Raw genomic sequence first — 12,685 nt, 5'->3', positions numbered from 1 at the left:
AAGGTCTACGTTAAAGTTTCTGTTTCAGTACTGAGTTAATATTTTCTGCTGGAACATTAAAATCTCGGCCTTTAAAATCTGTGTGCACTTTTGTTTACTATGATATAATATATTAATATTTAATATTCGAACATATCAATGCTAATTATAATCCCGAAAAAAAAATATATATCTACTATTCGTTGAAGAATTGAAAAGAAGCTAAAGATATTTAGCTCATTCTATCTATCCAAACCAGGATGAAAAAATCACCTGCAAATAAATAAACTTCTTTGACGCAAAAAGTAGTCCAAATTTCTCCTGTAAACATTTTTTTTGTTTTTTTTTCTAATCAAATAACACACTATAAAGGGACATTGTGCTATACATTCACATTATTTCTTTATTAGAAAAAGTGAGGTTTTAGAATGATGGAAAATCAACGAACACATTGTGTAAATATTAGTATATCATAAGAAATATGATATAACCCACATTTTTATTGATTTCTTTACATACATAGGTATAGACGAACGTTTATATAAAGTTTTATAAAGACGAACGTCTAGATAAAACTTCCTGTCACACTGTTTTGTTAGACAAAACTAACCATCCATGTAATGGTGAATTGAAAATAAGCATGAGAGAAAAATTTTCGTATAAAAGATTTCATATGTGTTAAATTGAATTGATCAAACACCACTGATAATCTAATACATAATTTGGAAAGAGACTTTGTATGTATTTAACCTTCGTTCGTAGTTCGTAGTTCGTAAAATTCGATTTTTTTTTTTCGATTCATAGGTGAAGATTCGATTATTTTCAATTCAACGGATTCGAAGTCTTCAGGGGCAAATGCGTCGAGGGCGCAGGCGTTGCCGGGTGCGGAGCCCTGGGGGGCGAAGCCTCTGGGGTCGCAGCCGCCTAGGGCAAAACCTCTGGGGGTCTTAGGGGGCGCAGCCGCGGGGGCGCAGACGCCGGATTCTGGTATACATATAATTTTTTATAATATATGTTTGTTTATTTGTGACAGTCAATTTAATAAAAAAAAACGTATGAGTATTCAAATAAATTTATATAAAATAAAACAATTCAAATACACAATAAAATGTTTACTATTAGATTAGTCATGCTTAAGCGGTTTATATTACAAATACCTAGCGAAGCCGGGTTAATCTAAACATATTTGAAAGTGTAGAAACACAATCGGCAAGCTGTATACGATATGTTGTTGCACACGTGTTTACATTGTGTTGCATACACACACACGAGCGGTTGATTGTAAATGCGCTCGTGTTTATTGCAAGCCTGAAGATCACGACTCAATAGCCTACGTCGAAACAAAACAGCCGTAATAATAATGAAAAACTTGTTAGGACTCCGACAACGGTAACTACTGGAAACCCTTTAAATCCAAACTTCCAATATTTTCGTATAGAAAAAGCGTTTTTAGCGGTTGTCCGAGTACTAATCGATGTTGAGTGGTAAACTCGAATCTATTGTGTTTGTGGCAAAGTGATCATCCTCTTTCACGCTGTTTGGTTGCTGGCTGGCTGCTCGGCTGAGCATGCGTGGGAGGAAATGACTTGTTCCGCACGCGCACGCGCATTATCCCATGGGAAATAGACTAAAAAAAGTAAAATGAAGAAAAACTATATCTACATGCTTGCGTCGCTAATCATGGGGAACAAATCTCATTCACGTTCGACGATGTACTGACCGATTTTGATTCAAGCATACTATGTAGTTCATTTGAGACGATTTTTAATACCGAGAGGTTGAGAAGGTCGACACGAGATAAAAATTGCCACATTGATTGATATTTAATTATAAAAACATATTTTTGACATTTCTTTTCATGTGTGATAATAATGCCCATCATAGAATCATATTAGATATGTACATATGTATTGATGATTTTTAATGACAACGAAATAGGATGTCGCAATAGCTTATTGATGTACATACTCGTACATACATAAATATGTGCATAGGATCAATTCAAAATTTACGTACTGATACTATACATAGAAAAATACAATCAATACAATTTAATTGTCCCGTTAATAAAACACCTCCCATTTAATACAGTTGATAAATGGGGTCTTTGGGGTTTATCGAATGTTTTAAAATAACTTTATCATCTTTCTAACAGTGTTTTTTCCATTGAATTTATCGTTAATTTGAATAACAACGAGTTTCAGACAATGTCCAAAACTATCCAAAACCAATCTTAAAACTTAAACATTTCTTCTGAAAAGTGACCATCAAAAATTTTACACTCCTGTAGAATGGATGCTGAAGGTCCTCTTGTGAACATTGATGATTTTAAAACTGAACTTGTTGGAATTTACAGTTTTGGAGCTACGCCTTGTACGATCGGAATTCCAAACTTTTATATTAAAAGTTTGGAATTCTATAAACTATTATGTTAAACTATATTATTGTTATTATTAAAAATATATTACTGTAACATGTGATTTTTTATGTCCAATTATGATAAAATCTATTGAATTCCTTAGATCTGTCTTTTATTATATCATTGATTTGAGATAGTTTTTAGTTAATATTTTGTATAATATGAGCATTTATAAGAATTATTATTATTGTAAATTGGTTTTTATGTTTTTTTTCACGTTATGCTGTACATTAAACTTAAAATAAGTAGTAATATAATTACTAACATAAAAGAATGAAAATTGTCAAATAGAAAATGATCAGTAGATCAGTAACTATTAAAAAAGATATTAAAAATTAATTGAAATTAATAATTAAAATAGCTATTAAAAATGTAATGTGAACATAATTTAGTAATAATAAAGAAGTTATTAATTAAAAATCATACATAATTAAAAATCAAAACTATATACATACATATGTACAATATATGTATATGTACATATGTATATTATGAAACAAATAAAAAATATATTATTGCGTTATTTTTTCCAAATTTTATTTTCGAAATAGAGATACAGTATAAAATAAGCAAGCACGTTACATATCTGTATATGCTTACATATGTTTATGTATGTATGTAAAATTGGCCGGTTAAGAGGAAAACGCTACAACAAAATAACCTACTACATATTTATCAGCTTCTATTTTATTTTAAGTATTCATATGGTTACAGGTCATCAGTTTTCACTGATTCGGTTAGAAAAACAACTTGAGAACGTTTGGCGATAATCGTTCAGCATAAGAGTCAATATATGTACATATACCAGAGAGGACCAGCGTCTACATCGTACTCGGTTCATAATAGCACAGTGGTGAAACAAACTAAAGCCTACAGATGGGGCGAAAACTACCACCCCTGGGTCTAGCAATCGCAGCGCTGCTACTGTGCATAGTAAATGCAATTGAAGAATGTACCACGCCGAATTTTATACAAGGCAAATGTGTCAGCAACGACGAATGTCCATCATACGTACAAATAATGCGAGGACAAAAACCACTCAAAACCAAAATACAAGAGTACCTAAACAATTCCAATTGCTTCGGTGTCTCAAATCCTAGTACTTGCTGCGTATATCCAAAAGTTGAAGTGACACCGCCGTCTCCACCTGTAGCTGTTCTTCCACCGAGATCCAAATGCGGAATCATGGATGGAGACCAGATAGTTGGTGGAATTGAAGCCAGTATGTATGATTATCCTTGGATGGCACTGATCGAGTACAGAACCACCCAAAATACCACTACGTTGAAATGTGGAGGTTCGCTCATAAGTGCTAAATACGTTCTAACAGCAGCACAATGTGTATATGGTAATGTGTACGTGAACGTGGGAACACCGTAAGTACAATTTTTTTTAATTATATACATAATATACGTACATATGTACGTATATAATTTGGCCAATTGAATATATGTACGTCTATTGGATCTTTAGTAAATACATATGAAAACAAAATTTTAAAAGTAATTTTGATATCTTAAAATTCTTTTTGCTATATTAACCGACAGTTAAAAATTGAAGTCGATATTTAAAATTATTTTTACTGCCACTATTATATAAATATGTACATATTTTGTAAATAAAATGTGTTCCAACACCAAGCTAAAGCTGAGCTTAAGCTGTATTACAATAACCTATATAACCTGATTAATTACATTGAAACGAAATTTTAATGAAATACTATTGTTTAATATACATATTATAGGACCCACGTTCGCTTGGGTGAATACGACACAATGACAGACCCAGATTGTTCGAAAGACAATTCTTTCGGAGATATTAGTTGCATCGATAAACATGTCAGTATACCGATCGAAAAAATCATCATTCACCCCGATTACGATCCTTCAAACTCATATAAAAACGATATAGCCATCATAAGATTGACAAAAGAAGCTCCAAATACCGGTAAATCAATTACGAAATTTTTTTGTGACAAACTTGATTGTACATTGTATCATATATTGAACCAATACATTCTTATGTTGTTTCCAGATACTATAGGACCCATATGTTTACCAGAGAATGATTTAACAATCGGCAAAAAAGATAACGAACTCTTTTTCAAGATGGCCGGATGGGGTGTCTCTCAAGTAGGACAAAAAAGTTATAACAAAAAGATGCACTTTAGTGTTCAATACAAAACATTGAATACATGTCAAAAAGCATATGCACCATTGCACGCCAACATAACGAAAAAGCATATTTGCACGAAAGCAAATTGGGGCAATAACTCTTGTCAAGCAGACGCTGGAAGTCCTCTCATGTACATGACTTATACTAATTTGGATCTCATTGGAGTCTTCAGTTTTAGTGCTACGTCTTGTACAACCTCAGACATTCCAAGTGTTTACACTAAAACACACGATTACTTGGGATGGATCAAATCTCAAATGGAGTTATAATCATCTTAGCTTTTTACCTTTTTTTATTCAATTTTAATTCTATTGAGAAACTGAACTACCTTGATATAATGTAACAACCTGTGATTCTTAAATAAAAACTGTAGATTTGTATAGAGAGCAAAAATACAAAATTAATATTTATGTGTGAATCATGAGTATATACGACATATATGTATACGTGATATTAACACATTACACCCCAGGAGGCGAAGGATATTCGGCATCCAGAGCAATTGAAACGTTACTTTTCCCCACTTTCTTATGGTAATGTATGTATACGTCTCGCGCCTCCACCGCTCCGTAATCATTTTGACACTTTTCAACATCAATTCCCCATATCAGTAACGTACCCCCTTACCACATAACATACATTTAATCTTCGCCCTCTCGCGTAAAGCGGCTCACGCACCGGGCCGTGAGCGCCAACAATGGGTGGGAAAGTGGGGGGGGAGGACTTGGGAAAGAGGGGTAGTCCCAACAAAAGCTACAACACCCCCAATCCCCCCCCCCCCCCCACGTCTCGAGAATATATTAAGTTGGTAAACAAGTGGCAAAAAAGAGCACTCTGCGAGACGCGGGAACACTTGCCGAACCCACCCACACATACATACAAATACATATATGTATTATACATACATATGCGGGAGAAAGAGGGAATTTCTCACCACCATACCACCACCATGACGACAGCAGCAGCCGGCGTGCTAAATACCGCCAGTGAAAATTCTTCTGTTTCTACAATTTCTTATTCGAGAACCACAATTCATTTTCAATGGCTCGCACTATAGGAGAATTTCATATTTTTATGTACATATACATATGTACAACACATATGTTTTTAAATTTTTATGTGCTCATACCATACATACATATATTCTCTATTATTAACTTAAAATTTCTATTATTCTCTATTATTAAATAAAATTTTAAACTTTTTTTTTCTCCATCTTTTTATCTTTATCGTCTTCTCTACCGGATATTCAACCTTCCCCACTAACTAAGTCTTTCTTTTTTTATTATTCAATCAATATATGTACACTCCTCATTACAGATCGCTCCAATGCAACGAGTGCACTATACAGATCAAGAAACACACCAAATTATATATTATTACATAATTCGAAATTATACATGACATCTATGGTCAAACATAGCAAAGTGCATTGCAAACGTTGTATACGATACGATCAACAAATATTTATACAACAATATGAATTTTTATACAATAATCATCCACAGAGACATATATGGAAAGAAACCCGGCGAAACTTGAGATATAACATAATAACTCAAGATTTTGCGAGAGAAATGGGGAGGGAAAGTCAATTTTGCAGGAATCGTTTCTATGAAAATCTAAGGAAACCACAGATTAGGCAAATTTATCAGTAAAATACATGCTACAGTAATAATCATAGCAAGTAATGCTACGACTGACTTACAGAACAACTAACTGCGCAGATTTGTAAAACGAAGATTATGTTGTCAAATACAATTTTGAGTACACATTGACAAAAACTTATGTTTTTTTGCTTCACATTAAACATATCTACATATGGTACATACGTAGTTGGATTGTATTAAATCCGTGATGACTATCTACGTATTGAACTTTCGCTTGGATCATCAGACCGATTATATTGTGTTTTAAACAAAAGCCTTACCAGATGGGAAACTAGTTGCTCTTCATTAAAAGGCGTCTACGGCAATCTGTCGCCCAACCGATTGCTCAACAATCGAACAATCTACTTGGGCGACTTTAAAAAAATTTCCCAATGTATGGTTTTCATTACTTATTTATCAATAATTCACCTGAATCTGGAATCGTATTTAACATGGACAGGACAGAAGAATAATTTCTCGACCCTAAAAGTAGTTGCTTATATTGAATTTGGAAAATAAGTGTTTCGGAAACCAGCTTCAAAAGAATTCAAGAATATTAAAGTGCCAAAATAAAGTATTATTTCAGAATAAATTTCATTACCAACTATTTATATAATATGATTTGGGAAATACTTCAATGACTTCCCACTTCTTTAAGAAATGTACTAATAAAAAATATACTTTTTAGAAAGTATTTTCCCCGAGCAAGAGCCGATCTGCATGCTCACGTACGAACACACCCACGCTCATCACCGATACGGGTGGGAGTTCGAACGAGGGGGTGTGATGGGGAGGGTGTAAATTCTCCCACAAAAATCCCCACACATAGGCTCGATGTGGTTGCGGGTGCGTGCCTGATATCTGACATTGCCAACCATTGGCACATACATACACACACAATAAGCAGGAGTCACCAACTCACTTAAAAATGTGGTAGCCGGATCAAACAGAATACAGGAATACTCTGAACAGAACAGTGAAAAAACAGAACAGCATAAAACAGAACAATGAAAAAAAGTTAAAAATAACTTGTTTAACGCTGTTTTGTTTATTTGTGGAACCAAAAAATGTATATGATTCCATTTAATCGCACACACATTTTATTTTTAGTATCCTCTCAAATCTAGTGAAAACTTTCTTTTCTAGGATGCACAATTTATACTTAGATTTATGATATTTTAACTGTTCTTCGTGTACATAAAAATATTTTCCGTCAAAATTCCAGGTTCGATGACAAATGAAGGAAAAAAATAAAAATAAATTATTAAATTATTTATCAGTTTATAAAAAAAATTCGATTCTAAAATCGTTTAACGTCAACTTAAACCGTAACGGATACAATGTTTCAAGAGTAGAAAAAAAGTGCGGGAAAAAAAATGAAATGACTTATTAACTTTGCATAATCTTAGACGTTCTCGATTTAATTCGACCGGTTGGATGTCTTCGTTTGCCGAGATTTTTATGAGTTTTTGCAGCTCGCGCACCACCGGCGCATTCCTCTACTTCTTTTTAACCCACCCGCCCAACCCACTTTCCCACCCAGCCACCCCCCAACTCCGACAGCATCCCCGTGCGGTACAATAAAGCTCTAGAGTGCGTGGAGACAGCGCGAAGAAGTAGAGATGGGGTGAGGGAGAGGAGATTCCTCGAGATTAATTAAAGAAACTGGATGGAAGTGGGTGTAGGACGACCCACCATAGTGAGTCCACCCTGCTTTCCATAATCACACATGATGCCGAGCAACCCTCATTTCTTCTATTTTTATATGCCTATATATAATTTGATTTTAAAACGTGAGTGCACAGACTGAGCAATAAATCCAATAAAGGTACCAGGCTCACGAGATGGGAGGGTAGTTTAAGCAAATTTTATGCATCAAAATAATTTCATAAAATATGATGCGTTGTTTAGTTATCGAATGAATTCGCTTTTTTAATATCATCAAATTCATAATAATCCAAAAATACATATATTTATATACATTTTTAATTTATACTCAATTTGGAGCTCCATTATGACAAACATTACACTGTCCTATTTAAGATATTTTACTGGTACGTAGCTATTCAGTGCTCTTTAGAGTTACCGAATCTGATTGATGGCGATCATATGTACATATGTACATATGATGAACGAAGACGTCCGAAGTGGCCGAATTGACAAACTGCAGCAACAAGACATCTTCGGAAATCTTAAGACTCTTTTCGACCTGTCAAATTTCCATATATGATGCGCAATCGTATTATGTAAATCATTTCAACATAAAAGTCATATTCTATGTGAAGATTCTGATAAAATATGGTATAATTATTATTTGAAGCATCTTTTAAATTTATTTAAGAGTCTGTGCTGGACATCTCCTGCAGAAAGCTTAAAATCAACGCGACACGTATACCAACACATGTTCATATATGTATGTATTATAATACATATGTATATCGGTACCCATGTTATATGTACATATACATATGTATATGTATGTATGTAAAAATATATGTATGCAAATTATGTACTTAAATTATCTAATCTAAGCATAACATGATTTAACGAGTAAATAAGCACAGAAGTCACAGTCTTGCCAATCGACAGACAAATCCATCCGATTTTCCCGTTAACACGTCAACGCCGGGAAATTCCCCTCGACTCCTATTTTCACATCTTCTTATCTCCGTGCGTTGAAAAGATGCGGCAGACACGTGAGTTCTCCGACACAATAAATCGGCAGGTTCTAATGGGAATACCATCAGGGACGTATCGGAGCCATCTCGCGGAAGGGTTGTCCCGCGGCCCGAGAAACACTCGTGGAGGCATCCGACATAAGGGGTGTGTAGAAGAACAGGGAAAGGGGGTGTAAGAGGGTTGGTGGAGCATCTCTATAGCGCCTTATACAACCAATAATATCGACGGTACCACTGCTCGCGAACTGATAAGCGCTCCGACTCGCGTACACTTCGTTCAAATATCGTGGGAAATTCCTAGCTTTTCACAATATGGAAAACTTTGTTACCTTAACAAAATAGAGTGTGCTTGTCTATAAGCCAAGCACTAAAAGTGACAGTAAGTTCATGGATAAAATGCTCACAAAACGTTTCCACGACAGAATGATCATGCGACAAAATATCCACCCCAAAAACTTTCACTTTTCATAAAAAAAATTGTTTTTGAACGAGTCAACGTTTTTTGGGTAGGCATTTTGTCGCGTGGGCATTTTTTCCGTAAACATTTTGTCATGGTAGCATTTTTTTTCCATGGACGTATTACGTGTATCTTACATCGTATACATTATGTCGACCGTAAATATTTTGTCGTGGAACCTTTGATATAAATATGTAAATATCAATGTCTTAGTGCACAGAACGATAAATAAATACAAATAATAAAATTTTATACAAATTTAAAAATGGACATACAAATATAAAATAAAAAAAATAAATAAAAATATCTGTGCACCAAGCAATCGATATGTTCTAAATATGTACATATGTATGTATATATAAGTATACAAATGAATTATACTTGCTTAATTTTGAGTCTCTAAAAATTAAGGTATATTGAAACAATCATGTAAGATACAATACAATTCCATCAATTGTATCGAAATATTTAAAATTTTACTCAGTTCTTTTCAACTGACAATGCCAATTTTATTTGGATGGAGTATAGTGGTAAGCAGTTCTGTGTGTGGCAGCAAGTAACGTTTCTTCTTACATAAACAAGTGGAGCCGGTAGCTGCCAAACCGAACACAATATGTCGCCAGATTTACGTCACGCGTCCTCGAACCACCCCAAACCACCCCAAACACTCACATACACATACACACGCTAATGATTCTTCCGAGACGCTTTTCTTGGAAGAAATTAAAAAGTGCAAAATTGCCTCCCGTATTGACAATGGCAGCGCGTGTGGAAGAATCAAAGCTCGATAAAGAAAGTTTTCCCGACGTTTCAAAGCAAACATTCGCTACACGCACTTGACTTTGATTGCACCCTCTATACGGCTCAACGCCCCGGAAAAGTGTCACCCCTTCGGGAAACCTTTCAAATCGCCAACTTTTCACGATCCCGTTCATATAATGTTGAATTACGCAAATGCACACGTAATCGTTTAATTTTTTGGCCAATTTTCCGAGAAGTAGCGTAAACATTTCTACAATGTCAAAAAGAAACATTTTTTACGAATATAAAAGGCAAGCCGGAAAAATTAATCTTCGGTAACCTGATAAATGACACAGTTATTATATTTCTTATTAAGACAGGTCAGCTTCAGTTTAAATCATAAAAATACTAACATAAACTTTGCACTTATGTATATTCGAAAGCTGCAGAATATTTCTATGACCATTTTGAAGGTCCTTAAATGTTACATATGTAAATAAACAATTTGGGCACTGGGGGCGAAGCCTCCGGGGTGCCAAAGACATTGGGGGCGCCGGAGGCGCCGGCGGCGCTGGGGGCGAAGCCCCCGGGGTGCCGGAGGCATCGGGGGCGCTGGGGGCGAAGCCCCCGGGGTGCCAAAAGCATTGGGGGCGCCGGAGGCGTCGGCGGCGCTGGGGGCGAAGCCCCCGGGGTGCCGAAAGCATTGGGGGCGCCGGAGGCGTCGGCGGCGCTGGGGGCGAAGCCCCCGGGGTGCCGAAGGCATCGGGGGCGCTGGGTGCGCTGCGGGCGCCGGAGGCGTCGGCGGCGCTGGGTGCGCTGCGGGCGCCGGAGGCGTCGGCGGCGCTGGGTGCGCTGCGGGCGCCGGAGGCGTCGGCGGCGCTGGGGGCGAAGCCCCCGGGGTGCCGAAGGCATCGGGGGCGCTGGGTGCGCTGCGGGCGCCGGAGGCGTTGGCGGCGCTGGGGCCGAAGGCCCCGGAGCAACGGAAGCGCCGGGGGCGAAGGCCCCGGGGTGCCGGAGGCGTCGGCGATACACAAAATGTAATTCGTAATTCGTAATCACTTCGTAATTTGTCATTCGTAATTTGTGCATCAATTTCTTTCCGAAACCAGTCGATTCAATATCTTTAACTTTATTTTTATTCGAGTTTCAATTCCTTTTCGAAACCACCCGTTGAAATCAACGGGTCTAACACTAGTACATAATAATGATCTTATAAAATCATAATGTTTACAACTCAATTTAATCTATATAATTATAAATTAAATTGAATTATTTTTGATATAAAAATTAAAAACTTAATTTTCTGAAACCGGTGAAAGCCGGTCAACCGGATTTTTTAAAAAAAAAAAACCGTAAACCGCTTTTTTTTCGGGCGGTCTTTTGGAACCCCTAACATACGACATAAAAACAAAAAAAAATTGTTCACCTTGAGTGGATCTCGAACCTATGAGCCTCCCACGCAAACGCTCGTCCTTTTAAATGAATAATTAATGTTCTTCTCGTACATTTGTATATACATATGTACATAAATTAAATTTTTAAGAAGTCAATTAATATAAGAACATAAAAAAATATATTCTAATAATGCACCCGATAATATTTCACCAGACCTATCACTAATAATAATATACTAATAAAATGCTCTATTTTAAATTTCACTAGAAATAAGTCAATTATTACTAATCAATATCAATTAAATCATTCAATCCTTAACACGTCATCTTCTATTAAGGATCTTGGTGTAATACTCAATAATAAACTAGATTTCTCTGAACATATTTCTTTTATTACCAACAAAGCATTTAAATCTCTTGGATTCCTACTCCGCTCAACAAAACCCTTTAATGATCCTTATGTACTAAAATTACTTTATTTTTCCTTTGTAAGGTCTCACCTTGAATTTGCCTCAATTATCTGGTCACCTTTTTATTTATCCCATATTAATTGTATTGAGAAAGTTCAACTTAAATTTATTAAATCCTTACGCTACCTTTTTCCTACCTATACCCATTCTACTGTTTCCGACATTTTAAAAATCCTTTCTTTTAACAATCTTTCTGTCAGGCGACGACATTCTGATGCTATATTCTTCTTTAAGCTCATAAATGGTTTCCTTGATTGTTCTGATTTACTGAATAAGGTTAATTTCAGAATCCCAGTTCGATACTCTAGACGCGTTGCACTCTTTTCACTTGATCCTTTCAATACTAATTCCCAAAAATATTTTTATCTGCAGCGCGTTTATCGTATGTTTAACGGAGAGCTGAATGAGGTTGATCTGTTTGGTATTTCCCTACATCAATTCAGGTCTAACATCAAGAGAATCTTGACCGATTGATTCATTTTTTCTTCTATTCTATTTTTCCAATATTTCCATTATTTTTATACTTTAGTTTAGTTATGTAATGTGCTATTTAATCATATTATAGCTTTCATTCTTTTCCTTTTCATTTGTTTATTTTGTATTTACCTTTTTCATTTGTTTTTTATATTTGTAAATTTCAATTTCTTCTTATATTCTATCTTATAACCTTTTCCAAATATTTTAATACTATAGTTTAATTATGCAATGTACTACATATTTTGT

At 35.6% G+C, this 12,685-nt stretch overlaps 1 protein-coding gene across 1 annotated transcript; it reads left to right on the top strand.

Annotated features, from left to right (window-relative positions):
- Positions 1-3,014: 3,014 nt before the first annotated feature.
- Positions 3,015-5,786, top strand: LOC143917550 (phenoloxidase-activating enzyme-like). Its single transcript, XM_077439087.1, has 3 exons — positions 3,015-3,774; positions 4,143-4,345; positions 4,433-5,786. Exons 1-3 carry the CDS (start codon positions 3,275-3,277, stop codon positions 4,840-4,842), a joined length of 1,113 nt encoding a protein of 370 aa, XP_077295213.1. The 5' UTR covers positions 3,015-3,274; the 3' UTR covers positions 4,843-5,786.
- The last annotated feature ends 6,899 nt before the right edge of the window (positions 5,787-12,685 follow it).

This window comes from Arctopsyche grandis, chromosome 10 (assembly GCF_051622035.1).
Source record: "Arctopsyche grandis isolate Sample6627 chromosome 10, ASM5162203v2, whole genome shotgun sequence".
NCBI lineage: Eukaryota > Metazoa > Arthropoda > Insecta > Trichoptera > Hydropsychidae > Arctopsyche > Arctopsyche grandis.
This window is presented reverse-complemented; position numbering and strand designations above follow the sequence as displayed.